Here is a 27,547-nt window from a genome sequence, read left to right as displayed (position 1 = left end):
TTAAAATCGCTAAGGCTAAGTGGGATATATGAGGATTCATTAAGTCCTGTAACTCAGTAGCAATCACGTAGAAGACTGCGCATTCTAATGCCAGTGTATGCTTTTGTATCTTTAATGAAAAGCAAGAGCTGTTGCAAATTAAAATTAAGTTTCCCAGTTCACTCTCACTCAGTTACTCTTTCTTTCCTTGCCATGTCTGACAACAACGAGCCATTATTCATTATTAGTGCCCCCTCTCCCTCTCCCTCTCCACACACACTTACCCAGCATCCTGGGCTTCATGAGCTCGAAGTATAGATAACAAGTTATTGTGCTGGAGGAATTCACATACAGCAGGGTAACTGTTGGAAGAAAATAACAGCACCTGTTATGGCATTATCAGAAGCACCACATTTAGCTCTAGCTTTCAAAAAATGTTTCATCCAAAATGCATCATTCATGAAATCAGCCCCTGCTCTGCTGGCAGATTTCTGTAGAGACAACACTAGAAGCAGTACTTTTTTTCCCCCACCCCATAATTGCATGGAGAGGAATGCTGTAAAGTTGCAATTCATTACAGTAATCACCTTGTAGCTTGTGGGAAATTTCTTCCACTGTGCTTCACGATTCAATGAGCTCAAAAAAAGAAAAAAAAGCAATACAACGGTTGCTTGCAACAAACAACCTTGCACACACTAACTGCAGCGTACACAGGCTGCTTACGGACACCAGATAATGTGGTATGTGAGAAGAGTAGGAGAAAGAAAGGAGAAAGGCAGAACTGCTTCCAAATTCCAGATTTGTGATCTTCTGAACATCATCTCCCTGGTAAACAAGGATCATCTTTCCCCTTAGCAACTTCAAATGTAAATTGCATGACTGCTGAAAACCCCCAAAGCCTGCCCATCAAATACATCCTCCCAAGGCCTGTTCTCCTGCATGAATGTAAACAAAACCATTAGGTGAAACTGGCACAAATTCCTCTGTCATGATAATTTTCATTGCACATGAACAGTGTTGCTTTCAAAGAAAAATTAGGAGCCTGTTGTCACCACCTCTGCACCACAAAACCCATTCGTACCATTAAAGACACTGACCACAAATGAAAAGCACGTGCAACAAAACCACAAAATAACCTGTATGCAGTTTTGACAGCACAAGCGCGAAATAGGATTATTTTAGATATTTATTTAAAATTATACCTAAATAAATGTTACAGTACTTGAAATCACTCCATATTGCTGCTTTCTAAAATAAGTTGTTTACTTCTGTAATGACTGTTTTCTTCTTGCTTTTAAATCACTGATGACTTTCCATGTTCAAGGAAAACCAGCACGATGGCCATCTATCACCTCAAGCCAGGAAGCAAAACATCTCTTCTCCTATCAGTAGTAATTTAATGAAGAACTCTTCCTGGCTTCCCCTGTCAGAAGCCAACTATAGCAAGAACAAAACAGGACTAAGAACATGCTTGTAAAAAAGTAGAAGTAGCAATGGAATAATAATAAAAAAAAATGCTTCACAGATCTGACAAATCCTTATCAGGCCTCTTAAAGGCATCAAGGATGGGAACGACTTTATCCAGATGACATCTACATGGCTCTTCTCTTTTTTCCCCCCTTCAGGTCAATTCTATGCACTTTGTTTTGCTTTATGAAGATTTATTTGCCACCCTTGAAACCCAGCAATCATTAAGTTAAAACGCTACATCTTTCACGATCATTCATCCTGGCAGGGAAGCGGGCACCCCACGAGGTAGCAGACAGCCTCAGTCCAAATCCTGGCACCTGGTGACCCCACGTCTGAAAGGCACTTGTGAATTTTGCCTTCTTCATTGGCAAAGATCCAGCATGGTACTGGCCCCATGTTCACAGGAGCTTAAAGAAGTCGCGTTTAAAACATTAATCCTGGGGAGACGGCAAGTGTTACCACCTCCTGTCACTTGCTTCTGTTTGATTAATGCTCACATAAAGACAAAATTCCATAATAACCAGGTAAGAGCACTAGTGTGCTGTGCCGCCCTGCCCTCAGCAGTGCTTCTCAGCACCAGCAGACGAGCCATTTGTGGAATCAAGGCCAGAGATTCCTCCAGCTTGCCATTATCAGGCATCAGGTATATCCATGAGACATATTTTCCTGGAATGGAGGCCCAGGATATGGCACACAGATGTTACAATTCCCCCGTCTCACTGCTGGACAAGCTGGAGAGCAAAAATCAAACCTGCTGCAAAAAAAAAAAAAAAAAAAAAAGCTGACGACAAATGATGTAAACTTCATAAAACAGCTCTGAAATTTCACCTGATGGCTGAAGAAAAAAGCAGAACAGGCCCTGCATTAACATCCATTCACCATGTTATTTTCCAGTATTGATTCAACGTCTCCTGTAGTTCAAATAATAGGAGAGGCGGAAAGGTTTAACAGAGGAAATACAAGGTGTCGGGGAAGACACCAAGGCATCTCCGTGATCACTTCTGTGCTGGCTCTGCAGCACAATGGGCTCACGGCATGCCTGTAAGTAACACAAACCAACCTGCAGAGTCTCTGGATCTCTACGAGTAACTCACACACAGGTATCACGTTATGGGGCTGTACGTAGCATCAAAGGGACTGCTACGAGCACACTGCTTTGCAGTACCTAAGGGGCAAGATGCAGTCATACAGCAGGAGCATGGTTAAGCAAAATACCTAAGTAAAAGCTGTTGTTAAATATACTGTGTTTAAAAAAAAATAAATCTCAACCAAACATGATAAAAAAGACCTGCTGTCCCAGCCATGATTTCATGGGCCACCTTCAGAGCCTGCTTACAACCACTTAACAGCTCCATCCGTTTCTCGCTACATGCATGAAAGAGATGAAAATTCATGAGGGAAAAAAAAAAAAAAAGCATAATCTAATGCCTCGTCTTTCTTTGGTTTATCCAAGGGAAAAGCTACTGTTCACTTCCAACCTTCCTGCACATTTTGAAGCTGAAATGTTCTCTGCAGCTAGAGCCTACAAACCCACTCAAAGGACACATTGCTGGTTCCAGATATGGCCCACCTCCTGTATATTCTCCGACACAGGTATGGTATGTGTAGTTGTCTAAAAAGATTGGAAGGTATAAAATAACTTAAAACTCCCAGATTAGATAGGGAACCGCAGTGATCTCAAATGCTGACAGGCTGCCATTCAAACCCCTGGCAAATGAGATCTCATTTGCATACATTTCTCTTCATAATTAATTGTGACTAAATGTAGACTTATGGTACATTTTGTTTAGAAATTTTTACATTAACTTCTGAAAACTGGGGTCTATAATGAAAAATCTGATAGACAGTTGATTATGTTCATTATCAGTGCAGCTGCTCAAAATGTCTAGACTTTTTTTTTTTCTATGGTATTCTTTTCATCCAGTGTTAAGTACTGCTTTTAAAGAAGATATAATGAAGTGGTAAAAAAAATGCTTCTAAATAGGTTCTTCTTTCTATCTCAAAGTAGAAAAGTTCTTAAAAAATATATCTTTAATTATCTTATTCTTTATACAGCCATGGAAAATGGACTTCTATTAGCAGGATTTGGCTCTTTTTCAGATTCCATAGGGTCCACTACCTAGAAGGACAGAGAGGCCAAATAGTGCTCCATGCACACAGAGGAAAATTGGGCTGCCATCTTTTCCTGCAAGTGAAGCATGATAATACTCCTGTCACCAAACCTCAACCCCACGAGCAGCCTATCCTAGTATTTTAGTTAAAAAAATGCAAAGCAACTCTCAGACTTTTTTTTTTTAGCTGCTTGCTGAAGTGAGGGCTGGGGAGAGGCAAAGTTTTCAGCTGCATGCAGCTGTTACAAATGCTTCACCAGTTTGACAAATACTTTGTAAATATGAGTTTGCTCCTGCCTAAATGTGATTTCATGTTAAATATCCTTCAACACAAAATATAGAAAAAATTTACAGTAATCTAGAGAAGCAAATTCAGAGATATAAAATATGAAATCCTGAAGTTCTGGGCCTTGGGAGAACTGGATCTCACAGCCTTCAGACAAACAGCAGCAAGCCCTGGAAACTGCCAAACAACCAAAGATTATGGCAAAGGTTAATAGAAACAAGCTTCTACAGAAGAGATTTGCCACTTGGATTCTTGAATTATCTTTTTTCTAATTAAAATTGCTGGATTTTCAAATCTTTCTTATCAAAATGGCCCTCCTGTAAGCAAATCCCCAACTTTTCTTCATGATATTGCTACCCTTTCCAGAAAGCCTCTCCTCCTTGCCCTGCTTTGCAGAGCCCAGGCTGTAATTCAGCTGAGCCAGAAATAAAACAGTTGGCCAAGAGAGAAAACAAACAAACAGACCCCCCCCCACGCAACAGGCTTTTCCAGAACAACCTACTGCTCTGCCTGCGCTTCATGTGTCATGCTGAATCACAGAAGAGCAGTGACTCACAGAGAAAACAAAATACCCCAGTGCTAAACTAGAGATGTTATTCTCCATGGACTGCGTGTGTTATTCCCTCCTTCTGCACCCCTTCTTCATTAAAATTTCTCCTGCATATTTTACTAGTTTGGAGGTATTTTTTGCAGGATCAATTTCTCCCATGCAATTGTGAAATAGAAGCAATATTTTGCTAGCATGAACCAAAATGTTAGATACTGTCAAGCTGGTCTTCCAACAGCTGGAAAAACTGAATGGACTGCACAACAAGCACACTCAGCTACATGTATACCTTGATAATCCAGATTGACCTGGACAGGCTGGAGAGTTGGGCAGAGAGGAGCCTCACGAAGCTCAGCAGAGGTGAACGCAGGGTCCTGCACCTAGGGAGGAATCGCGGCATGCACCAGGGCAGGTTGGGGGCTGGCAGGCTGGAAAGCAGCCCTGTGGAGAAGGACTTGGAAGTCCTGGTGGTCAACAGGTTAACCGTGAGCCAGCAATGGGCCCCTGTGGCCCAGAAGGCCAACGGGATCCTGCCCCGCTTCTCAGCCCATGCAATGTGCTCTAGGTGACCCTGCTTGACAGGGCTGTTGGACTAGATGATCTCCAGACGTCCCTTCCAACCTTAACCATCCTGTGATTCTGTATTATTATTTGAGCAAAGTTTATATTGCATCCACAAATGTTCTTACACTTTAAGGTAACAGGCACAGGCACCTTGGGAGCATGGTTCTCCTTCATTCTGCATCAACAGCATCTCCTGAAGGCACTAACTCTTCAGGAAGCCTTTCAAAGCTACAAAAACACCAACAGTACATAAGAATAACAGCTTCCATCTCAGCCTCTTTTAGATCTCCCCAAATTACAGCGAATGATCCTACGCTCCAAGAGCCCAGTGATCTCCACCTCCCACATGGCCTGGCAGGTCAGTTCCTAGCAGGCACAATTTAAAGGTTTCAGCCAAGCACAACTAGAGCCCTCAGCTAGATCTAGGATCAGAGGAAATGTGAAGATAGAGCTAAGCAACCTATCTGACATGGACAGGACAGAAAATGAGTCATACATTCGATAATGACGCTTTAAATACATTTTGAAATGTTTGTAACATAAAACAAACAAAAGAGGGTATCTACACACACTGGTTTTCTAGAAGGTAGGAGGAAATGACAAAGATCTACCAAGACAGTTGGCTTTCTTCCCCCCACGTTCGCCCCCAGATGACTTTTTGGGAGCTGTAGAATCAGACATAGCAGGACAACAGCAGAATGTTCTGGCAACCTCTCTGCTCTTCACCAACCTGCCTTTAGCCCTGCTACGTGCACCTGGCTAAATGCAACTTGGACAGGTGACTGGTGTCATAGTAGTAACTCCAGAGCTTGATAATATATGTTAGCACATTCACAAATTGCTCTTTTGATTAAATATTTAAAAAAATAATCATTTTTGTTCATACCCTTCACCATACCAATAATAAGGAGATGTACACATTTCCTTAAAAAGAAGGTATTCAAATTTAGCCCAACAGCTTCAGAAGTTTAGATGCAGGTATAAAAAAGGTTTTCATCAAAACAGATTGACCTTGCACTTCAGTTGTCAAAGACCAAAGTCAAAAGCAAATGCTTTTGCTACTCCATGGTCCTAGGAAGCTTCTATCACAGCTCTTTCTGCCTGTTTTCTCCTGCCCTTCATCGTGCTGTCTGCACTGAGAAATGGACTAGGGAGCTGCACTGGATTAGAACACATAAATACATATTTTTCTTCCCTGCAAAGTCATTCTTTTCAAGACTGGATGTGTTCCCAGATCTGATGGAGTACATGAGCAATCCTACTAATACAGCTGATTGCATAATATGAAGGCAGCATAAGGCTTCTGGCCTTGGAGATGGCAGAATGAAAAGGTGGGCAAAATAATCTGTTCAAAATGTTGCTACAGCTCAGAAACATTCATGTAACTATGCCTCACACCCTAAGGTGAAAGGTGCTACAATCTTCAAAAGCTTTTTAGCACGCATTTGTCTAGTGCTTGCATACTCACCAACTTAAAATATGTGTAAAGTAAGCCACTGAAATGATGTGCTGGCATGGCTAGAATAATAATTCTTCATTAATAATTCTTAATTAATAATTCTAGCCTACAGCATCTGTAAGGCCAAGTCAGTCCACTTTTGCCCAAGGCTAGCAAATGAAGAACTTTCAGGAGTCTGCAATGCTAGCCACTCTTTGCTACCATCTCTGCCTTCATTTTTTTTATTGCTTTTTAAAAATATAACAACGTAATCAACAGCCAAAAACCTTTATATATCTCAGCATTCCCTAAGAGCTAATATGAAGCTCACTAACAAGATCCATGAACCTAGAGTGCAATACCTGCAGAAAATTTCCAAGTAGTTGCTCTAGTTCTAAGTCCATCCATTGGCTTGGGCTGGGCTCATGCCACTCTTGTGCTCTTGTTAACAGTTATTAATTAACCAAGCCTCATACACATAATGAATCCCAGAAAGCAAGTGTTAAGCTTGTGCATGTGCTTACTCCTGATAGGAAGCCCTTTCCATAGGACAAGACACAGTTAATTACCTCCACGGCGTAACCAAACTCCTGAAATTCTTCACCAGAGCTTTGACACAAAGGAAATTAAACAAGCTGGGCTCGGATCCAATTGCAATTTTCACGGTTAGGACTACATATGCTCATAGTAACTTTGTCTAAATGCGATGAAAGAATATTTTCATTCTTCATCCATCCCATAAATCTCCTGGGAACAATGACATCCATGAACCTAGTATGGTTTGGACAGGAGAGTTTTCCCTCCTGCCTTCACAATTGCCTAAACCCACTTACTGGCTCTCTCTCCTTAAGTTAGTATTATTTTCTGAGAGGGAAAAAAAAAAGTCTAACTGACTTCTTCAAGCTTTCTGTTCAGCGAAAGAAGCCATTCTCAACATAAGTAGCCGTAGACCTTGTCACGTTAGATGCATTTCTCACAGAAATGCTCGAGTTACTGTAACCCTTCTCCATGAAATCAGTGCAATGGTTCATTGGCAAGATCAGTGCAACCAGCCAAGCACAAATAAATATACACTAAATAAATACAAAGCAAAACTACATACTCTGATAAACAAAGAGGAAACACCTTTACTGGCAAGAGGCTGAAAAATCTGTTTAAAAAAAAATAAAAAAGACAAAACAAAAACAACACACTCAAGGAAAAATTACTTCCTTTGTTTGTGACATTTCCTGAATACAAAGTAATTTTCTACGGGCTAGGATAGAAGAAAAGTTTTGCTTTAATAATTAAAAACTAATTTACACAACTAGCACTCCATTAATTATCTTTTGCTTCTTCAAGAAATTGCATCAACTAACATGACCAAAACTGTAAAGGTCACATGTGCTTTTATTTCAGAAAAGGGAAATGAAATCTCATCACTGTCGTTCTTTGTTTACTTTAAGGTACAAAGAAATTAAATACATTTCCAAAAATTACTTTTTTCTCCAGCATTGTGTTACTGCTATTTCCCAGGATGCACAGATTTTGGCAATCTACAGTGTGAATTGTTGCTGGATACAAAAGACATTTATTAAGTGCTCACTCTTAGCACCCTTGAAAATTAAGCTATTCTTTACATCTCTAAATGACAGGTTAGGTCTGTAATTTCCAGAACTGAGATTTTACAGTGCTAGCCATACTAGCTTCAAGGACTGTTATACAAAAGGAAATTTCTTGAAGAAAACCTTGATCAGTTTGAAATTCAATAGACTGTGAGTGATCACCTAATAAAAGCAGGGAAAAGATTGTCAGATTCATGTAAACTACATTCTTTATAATTTCTCATATATACTTAGCTCATACAAATGGCTCAACAGTTCACAAACGAGTTGTGGATGAATAGAGAAGACTGAATGTACTACTGAGCTGGAAAGCCCAATTAACACATTGCATGTACACAGTTGGAAAGCTGCATCACTGTTGAATGCATCTTTCTCATAGCATTTTGTTATAACTCTAAAATCACTTTAAAAGTCACTTGGAATTTGCCATGATCATGAACACGTCTGATAAAATGACAACTATTTCTTACTGATACTTCTTGTAATTAAGAGATCTTAATCATCTAGAAATCACTTTTCTGGCTCACGTGTCTCTGAAATCTTTCTGACCTTCCTACAAAATGCCCACTGCTATCTTTTAACTTTCCATTCTGAAAATGGCTAAGAACTTTTATTTATCGAAGAATAAACAAAGTCCATTCTATCAACAGACAGCCTTGAGCAAGGACTGCCTAATTAAGTCATTTCTTTACAAGCTGAGCTGCTGTTTAGGAAAACATGCTCCTTTTCATAGGAGCTAACTAGAAAAGGCAAGCAAAACTAGATGCTGCACAGTGTAATCATGGATTTTTTTTATTAGTATGATTTTTTTTTGCCATGAATTATAATTAGGTAGGCAATTAGTGAACTTAAAGAAAATTAGGTACAACTTTTTAGAGTAACACTTGCTTTTATATAACCTCAGATAAAGTTCGCACCAAGCTAGGCATCTGCTAGTGTCGTTATGCAGTTCCATTTCCCCTCACACATTACCTCACATCTAGGCATCTTGCAAATATTTCATCTTTTCCTGAACACGCACTTTTCTGAATATGAAACGGAATACTGACTAGATCTGATATCTTACATTTTCAGGAGAAAAAAAGGATATATACTTTAGGGGAATTTTAGGGTAATTTTGAGAAACAACCCTGGAAAACAACCCTAAAATCTAAAAGGTGCTCCGAAGGAGTCCATAACAAGCATCTGAGCACAAGGCATGTCTGCAAGGCTTTTCACATTTCAAGAGAGGTTCATGAGAGGAAACTGCTATTACTCATTGTTTGTAGTGCACAGTGCCTGGGAGTCCTAGGCATGCGTCAAGCGCAGCGTTCAGCGTTATTCAAAGGAAGAGGAATGATTTTAGCCCTCGGAGTCATAAGCCCATTTCTCCACAGATCAATTGTTTGCAACAGTTTGACACCTTCTTTCATAATGAGACCAAACACATTTATTGAGCACATTCCAGGTTTTATTGATCTGAGCGCCGTGGTGTTACTAATCCACAAAAGGTGCGTGTGGACAGCACAGGCTGCGATACAAACGGCTTTGTTCTCAGCCCAGCCCATGCTGGAGCAATTACAGCTCAGAGAAAGGAGTAGGTAAACTAATTTCTATAGGTCAACCCATCAGTTACCTTTCTGCTAACATTACCAACGAGGGGGCAGATTCTAGCAGCTCTGTCTCCTGGTTACTGGTGGAAGTCATTGATTTCTTTCTGCATGTTACTAAACAGCTAAGGGTCAGCTACGTTGCAGGTGAGGTCTTCTGAGATCACTAAAAAAGCTGGATTCCTCATTTCTGCTGACGTCTTTTGGAAAACGTAGACCTGAATATCGCTAGCATGGACTGAAGTAGAACTGCTCCCTTCAGAAGGTTCAACAACCTCTTAACATTTTGATTGAACTTTTTTTATATATATATATATATATATAAAGATTTCACTGAGTACATTTCTCATTCTGCCACTCAGCCTCCCCCTGTGTCAGTTCCACTCCACTCCTTTCCTTGCAAGCTTGCCTGAACTTCCATAACAACAACAAAAAACCCTCAAAATCCCTACAGAATACACCACAAAATCACCACCACCATTCATAAGGTAACACAGACTCTTCCTATGATGAAGAGGGAACGGAAGCAGCATTGAGTAGTTCTTCACCAGCAGCTGAAGCAGGATTTCTACTGCCTGGTGTCCACAGGACTCTCAAAACCAAGGAACCTACCACTGGGAATGGAAAAAGGCAGCAGCCAGCTTCCCTTGAGACCAAACTGAGAAAAGGGAACTGGTCGATTGCTTTGGTTTCCCTGTGTGCTGACAAGGGCACATACCCAAGCACCCAAAGAAAGGCACTGCTTCAATGTACAGTAGTTAGGGTCTCCCAACTCTTTACACTGACAGAGACACATAAAAACCATGCTTAAAGGATAGAATTTTACAATAACTACTAAGCAGAAAAGAAACAGGAAGCTTCCTTTAAACAGTCACAAACTGACCCACAGATTTCTTTTAGATTTGCTTCTATACCCACCACTATTACTTTTTGGTAATATTCTCAGGTTTATTTTTAATATATATAAAAAGAAATCGCTTACAGATAATTATAATTTGATGTCCTTGCATTTAACTACATACACGTTTTCTGCAAGAACATCTGTGATTACAGGCAACTTGTCTACATTTCAGCTCTTAGCCAGTCCAATTTAACCAGTACTGTTCAAATACTAAATTTCATGGGAAGAACTAGTCCCAAATTTAAGCAGAAGTTCAATAGACCTGGAAAAAACGTGCCTGTGTGGAGAAACCAGTTTTTACCTACCATGCAGAGCAATAGGTAGTGAGTCTTCCAACACTAGTATTTTTCATTCAAAATTAACTTATAAGTTTCAAACTAGAAATGTAGTTAACTACTCCTTTTTAAAAGAGTAAAGTTCATTCCCTAACTTACAAGGAGAAAAATAAATGAAATACATGGGATTTGGTGAATAAAATTAAGTTATTTAGGTTTTTACAGTCGTGGGAAGAAGGCAAGACACAAATAAAAGATGAATTTACCTGAAAGTAAGCCCAGCCTGCAGGGAAAAAAAAGGGCCAGACCTTTTCACAACCCAATTATCTAAGAAGCACTGTAAACTTCAAGCAAACATTTATACCAAACCAGAACAAGCTGACACAGAGAAATCCATTAAATCAAAGAAGAAATGTTCACCTGTAGAAGTACGAGCACCCCCTGACTGTGTTGTGAGTAAAGTGTTCCTGAGTCTTCTCATTTCCAAAGTCCTCTAATGGATCTGACCACAGGATGTCACACATAGGTCCGTATGCAGGTGGTTCCTTGAATCGATCTAACTAAGAAAAATAGGAGACAAAGAAATACTAACTTCTTTCAATAGAAACACTGAAGCAAAGGTATTATTTTTTTCATTCCATAGGTTGCCAAACTAACACCCAAAGCAGACTACTTTTCGGCTTTGGATTACTCTCAGCTTTAAAGAACTGGATTTTGAATAACAGTAAAATGTTCCTTGCTAACACTGACGAAGAGAAGCAGTAATAGATATAGATGAAAAATGAAGAGATACAGTGGATTCCCATACAATGTGATTTTATATATTTTTTTATGTTCTTTGTGAATATGGAAAAGAAAAAATCAGTAATCCTGTATTTTGTGATTTTTCAAATATCATTGCACTTGACTAATGTGACTGAGACAATTCAAGAAAAAAATACAATAGTTATTTCAAAGTTAGTTCCCATTTTACTTTCAATACATTCATGTATATATATACATATACATACATATATATATATATATGTATATATATATAAACACATTTCTGCATTACAGCATCTTGCCATGGTATTCCTGTTGCTCCCATAATACTAGCTCTAATTAAGCAGCTAAAAATTACTGTTTCTGCCTGGTATTAACAGACCACTGGCATTAAAAATTTAAATTATATAGAATCACACTGCATATAAGAGTATGACAAAATATGAAAATATTAGAAAGCAGTATTCCTCTGTAAGCATCCTTTAATACAAAAAGGGTCCTTGTTAAGATGGCTGTAAGAGTGAAGCCAGCGGTCCAGAACATTCTCTAGAAAGAAAAAGGATCTTTCTCTCCAGAAAGATCAAACGATGATTTGTTAATTATTAAAAAAAAAAAAAAAAAAAAGTAATTTTCAACCAGAAGGAAGTGGTCTTACCTGTTTGCAACACCAAGTTTATGTCTTAATGAGATCGCCACAATTTTACCTTTGCATCCTCATTATGAAATATTCATAGCATACCTACACTTCTAACTTATTTCAACCCTCTAAACAATTAATGCTTTTGTAACTGTAACTCATTTAAACTCAATAACAATTCATAAATATGCAAAAACAATTCCTACTGATTGCCAAAGATGAATAAACCTGCTGGGAAAGGGGAGTGATTGGGGGGGGCACTGAAGTGAAGATGTTAATGATCCTAATCTAGAATCCAAGCACTAAACAATTTTGCTCTGCTATTACACTGTTGCAAAGCCAGCTAATTTTCAGGCAGAGAATATTTTAGCTTAATGAGATAGTGAACCTTTAACTCAGAAATCAAACTTTGTATTCAGTAATTTTTGAAAGTGCTGTTAATATCTTAATCTAATTGCATTTAAATCAAAATATGTAATTACTGATTTAAGAATTATATTTTTAAACCATATTTATTTCTTAGTAGGCTAAAAATTAGCCTTAGAATACAATTCATCTTTCAGTATCTTTAAGTTTCAGAAGTGTGTACCCATATTTACAAGTTTCAAACTTCATGCAAGAAATATGAAATCTATACTGCTAGAAACGCTAAAAACGAGTGGGCTAAATATCTCTTTTACCAAAACACATGAAAAGAATTAATCCTTGATAGCATGCAACAACAGAGTGCATAAAGATATTGTTTAATATTGTCTAAGTGGGGCTCAGTAAATTGGTGCTTACATTATACTCTTGTGTGATGAAAAGTTTCTTACAAGCACTGCACACCCAAGTGCAGTACTATTAAAACCATACCAGAAAATTTTGACAACGAAGTTCTCGACTTTCTTTTAAGTAATAATGTTTTGACTATAATTATTGCTATCATATCACAATTTTTATTATATTCTTTAGATATTGTGAGATTTTTCTATAAATAAATAAATAAATAAATATATTTAAAACTTTTCTCCAAGAGTGCAGAATGCCTAACAAGGTACAAGGAATCATCAGGTGGTATGCCCACAATGCGCCAGTAGATTTTACTTACAAGAAATTAATACTATGTTTATTTGTTCCTAAATACTGGTTTCCCTAATACAATTTTTATTTTATTTTTTCAGAACACAAAGATGATAAATCCTGCATTATACTGGTTGCTGGTGATTTCTTCACCTCAATAAAACACCACTAATTGCAGCAATTCCTTTTACGTTCTATTTAAAAAGACCTTTAAAAGGCAATAATGTCAATGTGAACGTCCAAATGACATACAAGCATCTCACAGAAATGAAAGTGAGAAAGGATTCAATTTCTAGTTATCGGTGATTAACCGTTCTCTCATTAGACCCGAGCACTACTCAGACTTACTTTTCTGATGTCATCTAAGGTGTTGATCTCTGGAGACAAGCCACCATGTACACACAGGAATTGTTGGTTCATCAGAGCAGCCAAGGGAAGGCAGTCGAAGGCATCCATGCAGGCATCGTATACTCGTTCTGAATATTTGATTTTACCTTTTAAAGATTAAAATGGTATCAACAAGAGCAACCAACGCTTAAAGGAAAACAGCAACAGAATGCTACTTAATCCTAATCTTGCTGCCACTGCTCTCTTGCACTGAGAACTACAGCAAAGCTTGCTTCATGCAAAAAAAAACCTCTAAGGCTACTGTTACTCATTGGTGGAAAAATTCCTCATTTACTATTTGAGGTGAAACTAACAGAAGTTCTGCAAAGTTCATTAAATTTTTCTTAAAAGCTGTAAATAATCAATTTAATATGCCATTGTTGTCTCCCAGGAAACCTATACAGCAAGGCTTAAAAAGTCTGCTGAGTGGTAATCAGCTACTGCATTTTCACTCAAAGCTCTCTATGAAGTAATCAGAACTTTAGCCCAGACCCTTACAATTAATTATCTACAGAAAGACCATTATAAAATGAATGAGGTGGTACAATGAAGCTGAAATGTTAATTTACCAATGCGCATATTAAAGTCAGAAAACCATGAAGCCTTTGAGCCAATTAACATTTCCTTTATACCCGCTGCTAAAAAGGCAACAGAGGAGTATGGCAATAGCTTCAGTTTACAGTGCCCCAGAAAAAAGTTTCATTGTGCAAGTGAAGGTCTACACCTAATGAGCTTGTGTGTGTCACTGCATCCTTTCTTGCAATACAGAAAGGAATTTGTATTAAAAAAGAAGTGTACCAATAAGTGTAAGCCAATTTACAGGGTAAGAGTGAATTGCACTTCTGATCAGAAGTTAGCTCAGAGACTAATCCCCTCCTTTCTCCATCACAGGGACACCCTCCCCAACCCCTGCAGGATGTCGGCCCATTCGGGGAACAGGGATGACAGCTGAAAATTGCTCAGAGTAAGCATTAGGAGTACCTTAGGAATTACTGATGGGAAAAGTGAGTATCAAATATGAAATAACAAAACGAAGCTGTTGAACAGGGATTAAAGACAAGACAGGCTATAAGGTACACTTACATTCTTGCTTAAATGTGAAATACTCTGTTAAATGTCTACATTCATGATTCCCACGAAGTAAAAACAGTGTTTTGGGGTAAAGGATTTTCAAGGCCCACAAGTACAGCACACACTGCAAAGCAGAAACGAGAAAGAGAAACATAATTTATAATTCATTACAAAATTCAACCATTGTGTTCCCCCCAACAGCAAAAAGAAACAGAACAGAAAAAGTACTCTGCACGAAACATGTTTTCAATGTTTAAAACTTCGTCATTCATGTGTTTATCATGTGCAAACATCTCTCCGTGCTGAAACATGGACTGGCAGAAGCTGATATCGGTGTTCTCTGGTATCAAAGTCTCTGACTTTGGCTAAATAAATCCCTGCTCAGCCTTCAGTTGTTACAGCTATCAGGAACACCACGCATCTCCAAAACAAAACGCGTACACTCCACCTGGAAGGCCAGGCAGAAATCTGCCGTGGAAAGTATTTCACCGGAAGATCTGCACATCCTGCCTGAAGAAAGACTGCTGCCCTTGAACAATTTAACCCACACTTCAGGAAATACCTTAGCTTCCAGTATTAGAGAATTTCTACAGGAATACTTGTAGCAAACGCTTGCTTGTTATTCACTTTACGCTGTTCTGCACAAACGGACGAGAAGGAAAAATCCACAAAGCTCTTGCATTAAATGCAGTTACTACGAAGCCTCAGATAAAGCCTTTTGTCTTCCCAGACTTCGATTTGAGATGACATTTCTTGTAGACGTGTTTTTAAAAGGCAGAAAAGGAGACTTGGAGGGGCAGTCTGTGCGGAGACCTCTCGAGACCATCTGAACAAAACAGTTGTTTTGAAACAAAACTGACATGGCACCAACGTCAAAGCGTGAAGAAACTCCTGACAGATGAATAAATCTGCAACCTTCACAGAATATTTATCCCTTGCATGATGGCCCTGGCCAGGTACCTGGCTGACAAGCTGGCAGCTCCAGGGAAGCCCATGGAAATGAGACACGTCCCATCGCATCCCACGAGACCGGTGGATGCGCTCAGCCTTCCCTCTGCTGCCAAGCTGATGAGCCCACTCTTCGGAAGAACGTGGCAAGGACCATGATGGCCTGGGGAAAAGCGAGCTACAAACCTGTCCGAACGATTTCTCCTCCAGCCCTTCCTGCCGTAAACACCCACCAACTGCACGACTGTTGCACAAGAAACAAAAGGTGTCGAAATTCAACACTTTCATGCAACCATCCCCTAATGGCCTCCCTTCCTTCTGTTGGGGAGTTGAGTTACCTTAATAACCAACAGCCTGGAATGTGGAAATGTACTTCAAATAGTGGTTTCTGCCTAGGGGAAACCCTGCGTTTTTGTCAGCTTCATGCCTCTAAATACAAACAGTACGAATTCCCTTCTATGATTCAGAGTGTCTTCATAAAAAGGAATAGAAGATTTATGTTAATCGTATCTGAACATTTTGATCTCTGCTCTCATTTGCTTCACAGTCATCATCTTAAAGGAAAAATGATGCCACATTTCTCCATTTGTGCTAAAACCCACACTATCTATAGATAATTACACAGCAGCAGAGGTTTTACAATGCTGCACTTTGTCTTGAATTTATTGTGCGTAAACATCTAGATGCTCTGTCTGGACTCCGTAATTTGTTTGTTTATTCAGAGGCTTTAGAGGTAGGTAAAAAAGCAGGGAAGATACAGGCAGCACCCTCCGGTACTTAAACAAATAAATAAATAAATAAAAATCAATCCTCCCTCTTGGGAAGGTACAGAAGGGCTCCCAATATCACGTTGCCTCCTCGACTTACCAGGTGCTACTGCCACCCCAGGCAGCAAGAAGAAATGTCCAAACACCACGTTGGACATCGTGTTGACCTAATCCAGTGGGAAATTATGCTGTTGGGTTACAGGCTTTAATGGCCCCAGGTCATGCCAGGGGAGGTTTAGATTGGTATTAGGAGGAATTTCTTCACGGAGAAGGTGGCCAAGCCCTGGAACGGGCTGCCCCTTAAGTGGAGGTACTTAAGAGAGGTGTGGACATGGCTCTGAGGGACATGGTTGAGCGATGGGACACGGCAGGTCAGGCTGATGGTTGGACTTGATCAACTTGAAGGTCATTTCCAACCTAGATGAGGCTATGAATTACGTGCCGTGGCTCAAAACAACCATGAGGGGTGTGCCTGCATAGACAGTGAAGACATGGCTTTGGGGATTTCACTTCAATAGGCAAGAAAGCCTGGAGTCTTCATTTCCACGTTACCAGCAAAATTCTCCAGATCTGACGATGACTGCTCATTTTCATCATTTTTCCAAGAACTCAATTCTTTTAACTTACAGTTTCATACAAAAATTTGAGGTAAATGCTGTGAGACAAGATGATTAAAGTGACACCTCCATTCATCCAAAAAAAGTTCCAACCATGAAAAAAAGTTGTGTTGAAGCTACCCCAGAGCTTCTAGTTCTGCCAAATCGCTTTATAATTCAGGAAAGCACAACATTTAGTGCACAGATGAAAAGCTTTATTAAAAATAAAAATAGAATTGGTTATATTTTCCTTTTAAGTTTTTCATATTCATAACGCCTTGGCAAGATTGAAATCAGCACAAGATACTTAAAATATCATCCAGGTCTAGGAAGCAAAGTAAATAAGGAAAACTAAGTTTTATCTTTTTTTTTTTTTTTTTTTTTTTTGCATTTGGTACTTGCTTATGGTTAGATCACTTCATGTTTGCTTATCATACTTTTATTTTTTCATGTTCCCTTTGAAGCATTTAAGAGAACTAGAGAAGATAAGGGGGAAGCAACACAGTCCAGAAAACACCATATTTCGAAGCTACTCCTCAAATAACATAAGCCCAGCCTTCACAGTTTGTGTAGTTTTCAGTACTATCGTATTTAAGGCTTATTTTCTTTAGATATTTTCTTTAATTTTCTCCCTTTTCTGTTCAGAAGTCCACTGACGTAATATCATAAGAATAAACAGGAGCTAATTAGCAGATTTTTTTCCTTGCAAACTAAACAACAAATATGAAGGTGACAGCTTTTCATGGCTTTGCAACTTAGTCATTTATATACAAAAAAGTAAAAGTCCAGAAAGCATAAGCAAACTTGTTTAAAACAAAAGAACAAAAAAAAAATGAACATTTACTGAAGTCAATTTGCTGTTGAAAATCTGAATTTATAATCTCTGACTCCTTGGTAGTGTTGCTTCCCAGTAGCAAAACTTTTAAATCTCTTCTTTTCTCCAAGCTTTGTTGTTAATATACTACACGTCACCTTTGCTGTAGCTCTGCATAAAATGTCCAGGAGTGACTTTGCAATCCAGACGTCCCTCAGGTAAGAGCAAAGTGGTGATCTGCCCAGCTCCCAGCTCCTACAGTAGTCAAGCTGTTTTCCTGCTGAGGCTCTGGCAGCCTCACCCCCAGGAAAAAAGGTCTATGCAATCAAGTGCTACGTAAGCCAAAGAAGCATATTTTCAAAATGGGCTAGGGATTTAACTCCATTGTTGCACGCTGAGTTGGAGCCTTCTCACAATTTCAAGTCTCAGCTCCTTCTGAAAAGGGAAAACAAGAGTCCCAGACCTCCTTCCACGAACCCCACATTAAGTGCTCAAAGCAAGTAACCTTGAAAAAGTTACCCTTGCCACTAGACTGCAGCCACAGCAACACAGCCCTCTGCCTCCTGTGTGCTCTTTCCCTGATGGTGCCAAGAAGAAAAAGCTGTAGCTTACTGCTAGCTCACAGCGTTGTACGTGTAACGAAAGATGAACTCTTCCTCCAAATGACCGATGCCATCGGGCACTCCCCCAGCACACGAAGTTCAATGTGATTAAACACAAGGTAATTAATACTCAGAAAGATAATTTGAGCCATACATTACTAAGGTCTCTACTGACGCTCTCTGAACAGTATTTTAGCACAGCTCCTTCACTCTACCTAGCCCGCATCTCATCTAAACATAAAAATTGCATTATTTTAACTGCACTGCAGTAATTGGATAATTGCAGTACCTAGTACAGATGCAGCTTTCTAAAATGGAGTAAGTTATCCCAAAGGAAACTGTGTGCCTTTTTACACACAGCTGCACTCACACTGCTAGTACCACTCAATGTGGCATTATTTCAGAGACAAAGGCAGGTTGTATCTCTAACCAAAACACATGCCACTGATGCAAATGCTTTTCTGAACCACCTCCATCAACCACACCTTCAGTGACAGCTTACAGTTCTTGCCCCAAGTCTTCTTTGCCAACGTGCTCTTGTTTTGCCCGTTCTTTGTGTTTCAAAAGCAAGTGCTCACGTATGTAGAGCTTTCATGTTTAAAAATAAAAAAGGCTACCGCTGTGGAAACCTATTTCTCATGGACTAACAGTGAAACTGTTCCTTGTGGTCAGGGTCTCAGCTGGTTCCAAAATGTTGTTGCAGAATTCAGTTCTTGTTTAATTTATTGTTTTTAAACATCTGCTGAATATTCCCAAGCTGCTTCGGGAGCTTGCTTTGACACTTGCACGGTACTTTAGCACCTCTAGATTTTAATTACTGAAACACACCCTTCTAGCTGGTCTCCCAGATGGTTTTATTAAAAGTGATCACATGCAAAATATTGCTACTTGCCTTACACTCTTTTCTAGTGTTTAAAACACACTACACCCATTTCAGCCTTTTGGAAGGATCTCAATTTATACCAAAAAGGTGAGCAGATATATATTTAATGTTCCACTAATTCTTATAAGTAGTACTTTCTAAACAAAAATCCAAGTGCTGGCTCCTAGCTCTCTTTATTGGACCTTGTGTCTTGGCCCCCGCTGTTTTCTATGGAAAAAAAGTCCCAGAGATTTGGAAGAAGTGAGGGGAAAACAGTGCAAGTGACCTTCACAGCATCGCCCTGTGCACTCTCCCCGCATCCCAAATGTGTTCTTGGTTTGCTGGTGGTTCGCTCTGGAAGAGCTGATGCAGGCTGATAGCTGGGGGCACAGTCCTGACACAAGTGGGTGTTCTAATCAGGGAATACAATATAGAGAAAAATAACTTGAATTTGCTGAATTACTGAATATTAAAGGTTCTGAGAATTATTTCCCAGGAAAAATAAGATCTTACAAGATGAAAACTCTTGATAACACAGAAACATATCTGGTATTGCCAGAAAAAAAGAAAAGGGCAAGGAAATTTAGGATAATGAAGTTCCTAGGACTTTATTTGCTCTGAAAGAAGTAAACAAAACAATTGACTTCAATGAACTCTTGACTGACCAAAAATATTTCAAGCTTTTTATTAGGAAACATTAATATTCTAGAGCTATGGAGAATAAGGTGCTTATTCCTCCAATAAAGCCCTCGAAAGTGCACGAAGACTTGAGAGATGGTAAACACATGACTTCACCAGCGTTCACTTCACCCACAGCTCACTAACATGAATTTATTAAATGCAACTCTTTTCTTGGGAGAGATTAGTCAAATTCTAAAAGCTCAGTGTTTGTAAGCATCTAAAGTGCCAGGTGCTTTTTTTAAACTGAAGTAAGGTCTGATGGTCAAATTCCTGACCTTCAGACTTACTCCAAACACCTCACTTTGTTATTCCCAGAAACACCACAAGAGCAGCTTTTCCTTTTGGAATGGCAGTCTTTGGATTCGGGAAGTGAACAAGTATACATATTTTGAACCTTAATTAAGCACATTTCCACTTCTGTTAGTTGTGAACTTTTGTTTAATTCCGCATATCCCAACTGTCTGCTCTGTCAAAAACAATCAGAAGGGTACGCAATTAAAACTTAAGCCTGTGTGTTTTTATGTGGGATTGAGCAGGAAGAGAGTTCCAGCAGTTCCTTCACGTGATATTAATGCACTACATTTGGCATTTACAGCGACTGTCATCTTTCAAACACTGATGAAAAGCAGTCTACATGCATACTCCTTTGCACTGCATTGCGTTTACGTCTGACTTTCAAACGAGTTTTCAGACCCAGGTAAAGAAAAGTCTTTCTTCCTTACAACCCGTTCCTGCAGAAACACTTACAATCTAACTGCTCTTTGGATTTAAAAATAGCCCTCTGTTTTGACCATTTGGATTTCTTTTATCCACGACCATAAACTTGTTTTAAAGGGAGAAGTGAGGGGTTTCTACTCTGGAGTCAGAACCCTGGAACGGTGCACAAGCGCAGCCTGGAAATGTTATCAGTTACAGAGCTGAGGAAACAAGTGCACCACATCAGATACTGCAAGTTGCAGGAGTCTGTTTTTCTAAGAGGAGAAACGCTCAGGCTCTGCCAAAAGGTCAACTGGAAAAGAGTGCAGCAAAGGGATAAAGATTTGGTCTGTGCCAAGAAAGCTTGTCGCATTGTATCTACAGTTTTGCATTTATATATATATTTTTTAAGCTATTGTATTTTCTTTACTAGTCTCTCATCCTGCAACATTGCTTAGAAGTAATTTTACAGGTATAAAACACCCTCTACAAACAACAGAGCCAACTCTGCTTGGTAAAAATGGAGCACACATGTGAAGGATTGAGCCCTTAGATCAAAAGCTCTGTGGGGCAAGGACTGTCATTTCTGCTGAGTGCCTTATACAAATACTTTTCTCTCTTTCCCTTTGCATTATCAAGTGCCTTCCACCTACCTTATGCAATTTCTTCTTCTGTTCTTAATGATAATAGCTTACATTATATAGTACCTTTCATCCAGAAGAATCCCAAATGCTTTGCAGCCCACAGACGGGGATTATCTCGCCCACTGCCAGAACTCAGCTAGGTTTAGGCTCAATGGTGTCACTTTTACGCTAGATAGCACACGGCAAGTGAAGGGATTTTTAAAAAGCTCGTATTACTCGTGATTAGTACCTTGGACCACCTACTTCATTCTTCTGGAAAGACCCCAAAACTGCGATTGTGTCACGTCTACATTGGCAGAAAGAGGAGCTAAAAGAGAGATGGAATAAAGATCATAGAGTGACTGGCATAGTGGAAATACGTACTGAGGCCAGGCTGGGTTGTTTTCCACCATGACTTTTACACCAGCACAAAGTCCTGGCAAGAGCTGGTGCCTGCTAGACGTGCTCAGGACCCCTTCTCCAACAAAAGCATCCCCCCAGCCTGCCAAAGCGCATTCCTCTCCATTTCCCCTCTCCTTGTCACTACTTATTCTGCTGAGTTCATGCCTGAATGCATAGCTGTAAATCCGAATATAGTTATGAAATAGAAACCTTCCTCTTCTTTCAGAGGCATTGTTTAATCAAGGTGACAGGTGGGGACAATCAGTTATGCACCAGAAGAGTAGTACTGTGAGAATCCTACATACAAAAAGGAATAATATAAGGGGCAGTTCAGGTATTTCTTTTGCTCTAGAAGAAACCAGCGCAGCTTCCAGTGAAAAAGCAGTGTTCCAGAATGGAAAATCTAAATGCAGAATATACCTTGCTAAATGTGTATGTGCAGATTGCAAAAATGAATTATTTTAAGGGGCTTGTTCCCCACCCAAAAGCTATTTTGCCATGTTATATGGCTTGCTCTTGTCTGTAACCAGTAATAGCCCTAAAGCAGATTTTGGCAAACTGTCAGACAGGCACTTGAAAGCTGAAGCAAATCACTTGTTTAGTCTCTTCTAATAAAAAGCATAAAGAAATGGAGACAAAACTCTAATCTTCCAGATGCAACTTGGTCCAGTCAAAGTCTTCAGGAGATAAAAATTAGGCTATCACGACTGAAAAACGGTAGTGCAAGATTCAGTCACACAACAACATAAACCTACAAAGGCATCTTCCACATTCCCACCCTTCTTCCAGCAGTCCAGTACAGCAATCCACGCCGTGATGATTTAGCCCACAGCTCACCAAAGACCAGAGAAGGGAGAAAGCAGACTCGTGGTACAACAAAAAGCCCGATCGCAGCGTGGACTTCAGTGTAAGACTAAATCCTGACTATATTAAACATTTATGGTACGTGGGCTGAAGAACCTTGCAGTTTTGCACTTGAAACAGTGTATTTCTACTTGTAGAATGTATCACCTCCCAACGATGCTGTTAACACTTAAAAGTAAGTTTTTAAAAAATCAGCCAATAAAGCAAAAGTGGTTTTATAGAATCTTATTTTTAAGAAACTTCTCTGCATAGTATAAATATAGAACTGGCAAGATAATGCACCAATCCATTTTACAAACACATTGCAAGTAACTCAGCTGTTTGGGACTACATGTTTTTATATCAGTATGACAGAAGTGTACTAAGATGTCGTTTGTGAAACGAAACAGCAGTGTCTGCTGCCATCTTAACTAGTCACTGCTACACAACCACGTATCATACGACCTATGTTGTTTCTAACATATATTTCATAACATAACTCCCTTGGCTTAGAGGGAGTTCAAGTCTGAACTCTTCAAAGGAAAGACTCAAACTGTAGCTCAAAAGCTGCTGCAAGGGTTTCTGATGGACCACTGAACGGTCAATCAGATGAGATCCAGATCAGCTATGATCTGGATGAACAAATCCAGATTAGATTTTATTTGGTAACTGTGCACCTCAATTTGCAAAATCAAGCAACAAAACAAATTAAAAAAAATCCCATTTGTTTTATGAGCACTCTAACAATGCATTTATGCCTGGTATTTGACTTTCTTCTAGTCAAAGGTAGGTATGTTGGGCAGGACAGTTTTCCTTCATAGATTTTCCTTCACAAGCCAGCTAAAGATGCTTCCATTTGACCTCCTCATTCTACATCCTGATGCTCGCATCTGCACTGGGTCTCAGCACTTTCAACAGGGCACATGTCCATCACTGCTCCGTGGATTCAAGTGCCAGAGATCACGCACTGCTGCAACCCAGATTTAAGCAGAACTCATTCATTCTCTCCAGCACAGCATGCTGTGTTGCTGGCTTTTTTGTTCTCTTTCTCTCTAGTCCTTCCACTTCATAAGAAATTTGCATACAGGAGGCTCAGATCAACTAAGTCAGTAAGTCGAATTGTGTGTCACTATTCCTCTACATCTCTTTTCTAATAGATCATGTCTATTAATCCTATTTAACTTGTTTAAGCTGCAGAGCAGACTGTCTTCTGTGCTACATTTGGATGGTCGCTATAAGTTCCTAGGACTGTTCTCCATCAGCTCTCTTGCATAGATGTAGCAGGATTTGGCCGAATACCAAACAGCCTTTATGAAAACCCCAACAGTGACATTTACACAGACCTCTTTTGCTCACAGTGGTGTCTGCAAAGAGCCTCTGTTCCTGAAGTGGTTAAATTACTGTCAAATACACACTATAGGCTGCAAGCAGTTTCACAGCCAAAAATAAAGAAATAAGAAACTTACTTCAATGCTGAAGTACCCTCTGTCCACATAGTCCCCCAGGAAGAGGTACCGCGTGTTGGCAGGAGAACCTCCCACTTCAAATAGTTTCATCAAGTCAAAGAATTGGCCATGGATGTCTCCACAAACTGCAAGAAAAAGAAAAAGAGCTGTATTCAGTTTCACCATGCTACAATCATCTTAGGCACCCACATTCTGAAGTCAGTCTCTCTCACAAGAAACACGTTATGGCAATTTGTGCATCGTCCCCTAGTTCAATGAGCAGTGAGAGCTGGCAGCTGTTCAGCAGAAGCAGTTTTTCTATGGCGTGCATCCACCTAAGTGTGCAAGATGCTAATTAGAGGAGAGCTATCAAGCAAACCTGACCAATATTTATTTCCACAGATATCTGTCCACACCGTCTGCTGCCCAGCAGAGCACACAACACTGGCAATAGGAATAAGATGAGCCAAAGAAGGCCTGAAAAGAGAAAAAGCTGAAGCAAATTTACTCTTCCTTTCACCATCACGCCTCTGTTTGTCTCAGCCCCAGATGAACAAGGCCAGGCTTTCTGGGAAAGACGAAACATGCCAGTCCTGTGCATGCTACTGCTTCATAACCGACAAATTTTGGATTTCAGGTTCCTTTAGAACTGGAAGAAACCATACAAAAATGGCCTGCTTGCTTCTCTAAAGCATGTCTTAGACAAGACGACACAGATTTTTCATGCTTCAGCCTTTACCACTTTATGTAACCTTGCATAATGATGACTTGTTTCACTTCATTACAGTGAAGTCAACCTAACCAGCAGCACCTCGATCAAGAGCAGCTCCCAGGACGCCAGGCAGAGCAATGTGCAGCCAGGGCTAAGCAGAGACGCCTCTTTTTGTGTGTCAGACTCAATAGATCGGCTCTGCTATCCTGTGAAATTTCATACTCACTGCTGGGTGATTTCAAACATCTGCAGGAAGGAAGGCAAAGCTTTTGGAGTCCCCCATGGAAGCTTAACTAACAATGCTGTGTCAAAACCTGGTTTGTTTTGTTTCCTCTACCCAAGGGAAGGGGAGAAAAAACAAAACAAAACAACACAACTTGGCCCCAGCTTAGGGCCAAGCCCAGGCCTTTTCAGGCAACAAGCTTTAACAAAGAAAAATGTTAACAGCCTTAAGGCCTGAAACTGAAAGAGATAAGGGATGGAGGGAGAAGCACTGCAGCTTGGTCCCCCAGGAGAGTGGATGCAAAGAAGTTTAGCCTAGGAACATCTGTCAAACACCAGCCTTAGGTGTGGCAATATCCAGACCAGTTCTGGGCTGCTCCTGATTCAGTCTTTCCTCCAACGCTGTTCTATTTCCAAGGTTTAACAAAACTGGCTTGTTACCATTGGCTTCTGGGGATTTTCACAAGCTTCTGAAGCGACGTGGCTCCCCCTTTCTCCAGGCCTTTTTGGTAAACACAAAGACACCTGCATGAATCTCATTCCTCCTGCTTTTAGACTGGGTCTCCCTCCATCAAATTACATTCTCACCACCGAATTACATTGCATAATCTCTTTCCAAGTCGATTTTTTCCCCCGTGAGTTTTAGATGACAGCCTTCACGTTGAAGCCATCAACAGCTAGAATTTCTAGCTAAGAATAATTACTGCCATCATTTATGCAACATCAACACTATTTAAATCCTCAAGTAGTACAAAACCACTCCTATTTCTTTAAAAAAAATAAAATGTGTACCCCAAAAGGAAAAAATATTTTTATCGTGTCTTCGTTTGAACATGTTCATCCACGAAACCAAAGCACAGTGCCTGCCTGTACTCCTCTGCATGGACACTGTGGGAAGATTACGAACACGTGGCGTGCATCGATGGCCAGGCAATCTGCTCTCCTAACTTCCAGCAGAAGAGCTTTTAGTTATATAACTGTACAGCTCTCCCAATTATCGCCCGCCCCCATTTGCTCCAACCATAAAAAAAAAAAAAAAAACAAAAAAAAAACTGAAGTTGAACGCGACTGAAAGATTTTTAGATGGATTCAACTTTTGCTCTTTCCCAAAACCACCAAGGAAGAAGGGAGTTATTTATTTATCGCTCTGTATGTGGACAGGTAAGCACACCGAGGCCATTACGGAGAAACCAACAAGGTTGAAAAGCTTTCTCCAAGCAGCTACACGTCCCCGAGCTTGTCACGAGTCAGAAAAACAGAAAGCAAACCGGTGAAGAGGACAGAAATAAAAACCGCAGAGCCTCGCAACCCCACGGCTTGCAAAACTTCTGAATCGGGCTGGAGAATCGATAGCTGATGGGAACTCCAGACGTTTTACTCACAGCAGCCTATTCTTTCCAGACTTGACAACAGATCCAGAAATACATCCAAGAAAAAAAAAAAAAAAAAAAAAAAAAAAAAAGAGAAAGCTAAAAAGCCCTCGAGCTCAGTCTTGCCAAGCAATTGCAGTAGTTCCAAAATAGAAGCATCGCATCAGTAGGTAAAAGCAGTGGGAGCAAGAAAAGATACTCAAAATTAAGAGTTAACGCTGAGATTTAATTTTCAGTGAGATCCCAGAATTCCTACTGAAAGACCACAGCGTTACATACTGGCAACCCGAACAGTGTTTGGCTTTGGGACAGCGTGAAGTACTTTAAGGATCTCACACTTTCCAGGTCTGAACGTACAGACCTGAAACATCCTTTGACTGGGAAGTCTGCATTCTGATGGGTGGTTTTATTCGGAAATAAATTTAAGAGTGATTTCTTAAGAACTCTATGCAGTTTGAAATCAACTGCTTTAAAGCTCTAGTTTTGCCTTCTTTCTTTTCCAGCTCTAAGCCCATACAAATCTCCTATCTGGAAGATTTCCCAGGCAGCTGAATCGCTGCTTTATCTTTCCTTAGGTGGGGACAGAAGAGATCCAGCATTGTATTTCCATTCATCAAGGCAGAATCAGCCCTCAGCCATAGCTCTGCTGTGTCCCTTCAGGTCTTTGAGCTTCTGATGGCTCGCACCCTTGTGGCACAGTCCAACTAGCAGCCTACAGCAGAAGTCCACATCCACACCACCTTCCCCCTTCACGTTACAGACGAAAATTTTGAAAGCCCAGTGACTGCTGTGGGTCTGTGCTTATTCTTGGACAAGCATTACCACTGGATCTCTGGTTCCTTTCAGTTTTGCTGAAAATTTCCCTTTGTATACTCTTTTGGTATCAGAACACTAGCTATTGAACAACCTATGTTGCAAAATACGAACTTCTTTATTCCATTAAATGATATCAAAACAAAACCTCTCCACTCCAACAGCACAGTGAAGCAGGAAATTCAATTCTTAATGAAAATCTCCAGGATCAATACACTTATGGATTTAAAGTAGGAGCATGGGGGACATAAAACACAGTTTGTGTGTGTGTGGAATTAACATTAAACGCAGCTGTGCTTACACAAAAACAAATTCCTCAAAAGGAGGAATACTGTATACAGTATGGCTTCTCTTAGGACTGCCCCTGTTTTCCTGTATTACTGGAATCCTGAAAGCGCCGTCGTGTCATGACACTGAACTGATTTTTATGTTCATCAGTTTGTAACTAAATAATCTGAGTGCCTT

The 27,547-nt window shown here is 39.9% G+C and overlaps 1 protein-coding gene across 2 annotated transcripts in view; it reads right to left on the bottom strand.

Annotated features, from left to right (window-relative positions):
- PPP3CA (protein phosphatase 3 catalytic subunit alpha) overlaps positions 1 to 27,547 on the bottom strand; it is a 192,831-nt gene that overhangs the window by 34,679 nt on the left and 130,605 nt on the right. For both annotated transcript variants that reach the window (XM_082759507.1, XM_082759508.1), the window contains exons 3-7: positions 23,987 to 24,111; positions 14,699 to 14,810; positions 13,577 to 13,722; positions 11,185 to 11,324; positions 264 to 341 (exon numbers count right to left, since the gene is read on the bottom strand). In XM_082759507.1, the coding sequence (XP_082615633.1) occupies positions 264 to 341; positions 11,185 to 11,324; positions 13,577 to 13,722; positions 14,699 to 14,810; positions 23,987 to 24,111 (601 nt within the window). The remainder of the gene's footprint in view (positions 1 to 263; positions 342 to 11,184; positions 11,325 to 13,576; positions 13,723 to 14,698; positions 14,811 to 23,986; positions 24,112 to 27,547) is intronic.

Source organism: Aythya marila (genome assembly GCF_965140915.1).
Source record: "Aythya marila genome assembly, chromosome: 4".
NCBI lineage: Eukaryota > Metazoa > Chordata > Aves > Anseriformes > Anatidae > Aythya > Aythya marila.
This window is presented reverse-complemented; position numbering and strand designations above follow the sequence as displayed.